Source organism: Chenopodium quinoa, unplaced genomic scaffold (genome assembly GCF_001683475.1).
Source record: "Chenopodium quinoa cultivar QQ74 unplaced genomic scaffold, ASM168347v1, whole genome shotgun sequence".
NCBI classification, from domain to species: Eukaryota; Viridiplantae; Streptophyta; class Magnoliopsida; order Caryophyllales; family Amaranthaceae; genus Chenopodium; species Chenopodium quinoa.
The window spans coordinates 3,265,212-3,271,384 of NW_018743593.1; the positions used below are offsets into that span (position 1 = coordinate 3,265,212).

A 6,173-nucleotide genomic window follows, 5' to 3' on the forward strand; every position below is an offset into this window, starting at 1 on the left:
GTAGGAAAAAAATTGTGTTGTTCAGAAATAGAATGGTCCCTTTTGTCTTGCTCCGTACCCCGACGCTTACTGTGAAGGTGAAGCCTACACGTCCAATGGGAGATTTCCCTGAACAACTTAAGGGGGTATTGGCCATTATACAGCCAATCAAAAAAGGAGAAAATCACGCAGTTACTGTCCAGTTGGTCACTGCATCTACTGTAGCTACTTGGATAGCCATAGGCCAATGACCGTCTGGTGACCTGTTGCTGCTGAAAAAGAACTCCGTCACACCAGTTCACTTAACAGATCTGTCTGACTTGGCCCTGCTCCCATTAGCTTTGAAGATAGCCATACAGAAGAAACTCAAAGAAGAAGGGGGTGTCCAAGGAATCGGGTTAGAACATGTAATTCCAAAGTGCGTCGCAAATATTGTTGACTCCCCATCCATATTACCAACCGTGATGGAAACGTGTAATATTAACGCTGGAAGGCACAGGATGGAGATCAACAGCTACTCAGATGATTTGAAGATTTTCACCACTTCCAGTATGTTACGCCTGAATGAAGTGTGCGCATGCTGGGAGTGGATAAGTGGAAACCCACTAGATGGAAGAAAGGTGACACTTGACTTCAACATAGTGAAATGCCAGAACAATGTTGGAGGTGCTAGGGTCTTGGTTTGGAACTGCAAAGATGTATCCAGATCATCATTTCTACCTCAATTCCAGCACATGCTACACCTACACATGCCTGATTTGGTTGTGTTAATCGAGACAAGGTCATCTGTTCGTATGGCCCGTTTCATTTGTAGCAAGGTGAACATATACAAATCTATCGGAAGATCGGTGTACGAAGTCATTGGAGGGGTCTTGTTGGTTAACATGTCTAAGCGATTGACCATTGAGAACTATCTGGAAGACTACTCAATGAATGTTTGGAATGTCGTAACATGATAGATTAGTGCTTGTAAGTTCGCTAGTAGTTGTTTCATCCTAAAATTTGATTAGTGTCCTGAAAATTGTAATGGCCCATTCTGAATGCAATATTACAAAGTTTGTAGTCCACCATGTTGTTCTATATTAGAAATTTTACAAAACTTGAATTATGCAACAACTAGCTCAATAAAACATTGGCGCAGTCCATAATGTTATGTAATAAGTCCAGGACATAGTCCAAGCCTTGGACTGGACAAACATATTATCAAAACAATAATCTAGTCCATAAATGAGACCCAATATTTAAAAGGCCCAGTCATGGATTAGTACACACAACTGCCGTGATAATATGTTAAATGGGCCAGTCCATCAATTAACCGAACCGTAGGACAACAAAATATAATTGTACGAATACCTGGCCGATATTTGGGCCAACCCAATTATGGAACATGGAAAATCTACGGAGTTCAGCAATTAAATGGGCCGATAATGTATGACCCAGATTTGGTAATTCTACGGAGTTCTGCAATATAATGGGCCGATATGGTCATTCACCATCTCAACAAACTTCACCACCTTTCACACTCATCAACACAGACTCTCTCTGAAAATGGTTTCAAACTATGAAACATACACCCAGGAACCCCATCACCATCACCAACCCCAACGAGCAGCCCAAACCAGCTAGCATCACCTCCTTTTCTGTACAAGCAGCAGACACTCGAAACATGGAACACGTATGTCTCAGATCTAGCCCCCCCGTAGCTGGGATATCTGACCTGAACCCAAACATTATTATGTTCATGCTTGAGACATCTCATATCGAAGATGTGAAGGTCACCCCGGCGGAGGTCCTAAGGCAAATCATCTACAACCCACTTGTAGTACCTGAAGAATGGAAAGAGATGAAAATGCTGAATAACAAGGGGGATCTGATCCAAGCCCACCTCCCAAACATTTCTGATTTGGTATTTCTCTTAACTCTGGTGAAGCAGCTTTTTTTCTGGTTAATGGAGAAATTGTCAGAAGAACGGTCAATGGATGTCATCCCTCTAGAATTCGCCTACATACTGGATCCACCTCCACTTCTCCCCCCTGTGATCGAAATGGTTAACCTCGGCTATAGGCACTTAATGTGCACACAGTGAGTTGGACAAATGCTATGAAGTTACTTCGCGCGAGGCGACCCGAAAACCAGATTCAGCTAACTGTATCTTGGGAACCAAGCACCTCACCGGACAAGGAAAGGCCAATACACATATGCTGTGTCCCTAGGCACTATGTCCTAATTGAACCCTGCACTGGACTGGAGAAACAGTATGTCACGAGCTTCACATATGAACAGGTAGAGCCTTTTCATCACCCACAAACCATCCCAAACTTACTTATACTTTACTGGAATGCAAGAGGAATGGCTCGGCGATCATTCCTCCGAAACATCAAGGACCTGATCATACAGCACCAACCTCATATGGTTGTTATTTCAGAGAACAAGTTATGCAGATCAGACACAGCTGCAGTCCTTAGTATGATTGCTTACGATAAATGGATGATGGTTGACCCAACAGGAATTTCAGGGGGAATTGTGGTGTTCTGGCGAGAGGAGAACGCAGACTTTGTTCCTATTAATACCACTCTCAGTAGTGTCCATGGTGTCATTCAGGTTAGTCTCTAACACCACCCCATTTTCACATAATATTATGTTCCAGATAACTTCCCTGCCTGAATACAATACATGAAATGCACATCGTGTTGCAGGGACCAAATGCATGATTGGATATCCGCCTGGGAATTAGTGTTGTAGTGAAGCAATAATGGATAATAAGTAATGTAGGATTAGATGGACTGCTGCGAAGAAGATGCAGATTCTAACAATGTTCTAGCAGCATCAATTGCCACTATGGGTCAATTGTTAGGGATTAGTTTCAGTTTGTACTAAATCAGCAAACTTCAGTTTGTACTAAAAAAATAGATCTGTAATGTTTATTTCAGTTTCTTCATCAAATGAATTGAAAATTATTCTCAAATTCAAACGCCTTACATGAAGTGAACATATTTGGCTATCTAATGTTCGTTCCAGAGGGGAACATTTATTACAGTTGATACACCAAGGCCTACTGATACTGTTCAAACTACATTGCTAACATACAACACATTTTTCTTCTCAAATTATCATAATCGTACATAACAGTTCAAGCCGCACCTACAACGTGGAAAAATACACTCACTACGCATGACAACGGGACCATAGAATCTCACAATCATGCACTAGGTTCTAAACAAGTAATAACTCACGTCAAAAGCCTTCCCTAGATGGTGAGGCATGACAATGGGTGGTAACAAAACAGCGAATCCCGGTGTATCTAATCCGACGTGCCTTAGGGGCTTTATGTGTATATGGGCCTTCCTCAACCACCTAAACAGGTAATTAGCCGAATTGTTAGCAAAAACCAATACAGATTCTGATATTGTCCATTAACTATGCTTTGCATACCTCATTGTGCATCACAATGGGACCATTGCTATCACGAGCCTCCCTGGGGTGGTCCTCTCCATATTCCACATCAAGCATCTGAAATTAAATAGCAACCGATTAATTTACACAAAATAATTAGTAACCAAATCAGCCACCATTACAGCACAATGCAATGCTTTTACCCCCATTTTTCCAAAATCACCATCGGGAGACTTCCGATCCAGTCTAGCTACTAAACCAACCTCATGCATACTCCACACCTTAAGCCTGGGAAACAATCCCCAAGAAAGTGGAACCTTATTCAACCTATCCAAATAGAAAACCTGCAAACATCATCACCAACATATCAGAATGTTCATTGAAACCATCAACTACAGCAGCAACAACTGACATAACTTACCACAATGAATAGCAAGCATCATCCACTTCCTCGAGCATAACCATTATCATAAAACGTCCGGGCAAAAGTCGCCACACTACATAATAACTTCGACACAACCAACCCACACCAGTCAAAATCAATACACTCTTGTGCATAAGTTAACGCAGGAACAAGATCCGCCGATATTCTAGGGGATTGGGTGGGACATAGAACCATATGCAGGGACAACAATAGAAACAAGGTCTTAAATTCAGCTTCCTCCCCATCGTTCCATTCCCCTTCAAGTCTCTCCATTACCATGTGATTCACTGATATACCCTTACTAATGTACACACGACCTTCATATCTACTACACCTGGTTTCCCAAGAACTACCATACTCTCTCAGTAATGCATCTACTCTATCCTTTATTTCAGAGGTCATGTTTTTCTTAGTAGGAACTGGCTTCCCACCGTTTGGAATTCCTAAAACCCAATACACTTGGTTTGGAGACAAACTAAATTCTTTACCATCTGGTGATATCAGAGTTTTGCTAACCGGATCAACACGAGTTAGTAACCAATATGCCAGTTGCCTTGGCAACTGCATTCCTAAAGCAGCAAGGTGCAACAAACCCCCAAACCCCATTTTTGTGACCCACCGCCTTCGTCTGCCATCAAACTTCTGACATATCCTACCAAAAGACTCTATGCGACATGTCAAGTTTGGAGCCTGCAAATAATCCCTTACATAAGTATTGAATGATATCTAATCCTTTCAATACCAATTTACAACAGCATACATGAAACACAAACCTTTGAGGTACCAATTGCATACTGCTTCAAGACCTCACCCCTAGCTTTTACTAACCTACCGAAAGTCATGCAATCATCCTTCACAATACACATATGGCAAAACCATCAAAAGTGCAATATTCAACAAATTACAAACATATCCAGATACAAGTAACATGAACTCATATATTTACCTTGAACATCTCTGGGTATAGCGGTCCAATCTTGCAACCATATATGAACCGCAGAATACATCACATTCAATGGATAAGAAATAACAACTAATACTAATAATAATGAATCAAACATATGCAAGCAAATACCTTATCACTAACCCTTTTCCATTTTGCATTCAGACCAAGTTCCTACACCATACGCCAGCATCAGCATAAACAACCACAAAAATATGTACAACAGATAATTTAGGGCCCATGCAATTACCAATTCAAGATGTACACAACGATAGTCTTGTTCCTCATTGTGATAAATTTCCATAGCTGAATTCACCATTTCACCAACTCATTCCCCTTATACAACCTAGTTCTAAGCACATAAAACAACATTAATAAGGCAACGCACATGTGCAAACAGAATTAATATACTAATTTCACCAACTACTTTCCAAACCCTAAATGAACTCTAAACTTAAATCGCCGCCACAACAATCGGCACACCACATCGCTCAAACATAACTTCAAATTATATAAAACACATACAATAAAGTATTAACAATCCAGACGCACTGCAATTTGTCGTGATCTTACCTCCAGCCGTCCAGAAATTTGACGTATTGTTGATGTCCAGAAATTTAACTTGATGTTACCTCCGACTCCCGTCCGCAGCAACGTCCAGGGAATCCTCCGGATAATTTGGGTACAGGGAAATAACCACTAGCAAAACATCCCCGGAATTGTGAAGAGAGAGCGGGGAGGGAGCAAAATCAAAGAAAGACAATAGAGGAGAGAGAAAATACGACAACGATTTTGACAGAGGAAAGAGATAATTTGACAGAGGATAGAGGGTAACGCCTTCAAACGATCGTCAACTGTGAAGAGTTACATCTCCAACCAAAAAGACAGTAGTACCCTCACCTATGACGTATAAAAGTACTAAAAAGCCCCTTGATAAACGACTCATGTTTCTCAACATGATAAACTTGAATTTGCTCATTGCTTTATATCTATCTGAATATATACTTAAGGTTTAGCTAGTCAAGCGCAGGATGAGTAATAAGTACAAGCTACAATATGTACACCATTTTTTTTTTCTCTCTAATTGGACTTTGGCATAATATATTATATATGTACACTACTTTGACTAATATTTTTACTATAAATTCAAACATAGTCATAAAAGTATTTGTTAGAATCATCTCAATGTATTGTGTCCACATGTTAAATTTTATAATCTATATTTAGTACTAATTAAAGATAATTTGTCTAAGTAATCCGTCCTTTGACAAATATACCGATCAAAGTGAGACACTTACATAAAAAGTTAGAAGCAGAGGGAGTATTAACTTATACTTGTAACTTATGGTTCTAGCAGATTAATAGTTACGGAAGTAGTAGCTTATTTATGAATTTTGTTTATTAGTTATGATTATCAGGTAATTTATTATGCAT

General features: G+C 40.0%; 1 protein-coding gene across 1 annotated transcript; it reads right to left on the minus strand.

The window, feature by feature from the left end:
- Positions 1–2,909: 2,909 nt before the first annotated feature.
- Positions 2,910–5,719, minus strand: LOC110682806. The gene is made up of 9 exons (XM_021859153.1): positions 5,313–5,719; positions 4,990–5,091; positions 4,872–4,913; positions 4,743–4,772; positions 4,570–4,647; positions 3,794–4,486; positions 3,576–3,716; positions 3,412–3,489; positions 2,910–3,333 (listed from the first exon to the last, which is right to left on the minus strand). The coding sequence occupies exons 2-6, from the start codon at positions 5,056–5,058 to the stop codon at positions 3,812–3,814; spliced, it is 894 nt and encodes a 297-aa protein (XP_021714845.1). The 5' UTR covers positions 5,059–5,091; positions 5,313–5,719; the 3' UTR covers positions 2,910–3,333; positions 3,412–3,489; positions 3,576–3,716; positions 3,794–3,811.
- Between the last annotated feature and the right edge of the window lie 454 nt (positions 5,720–6,173).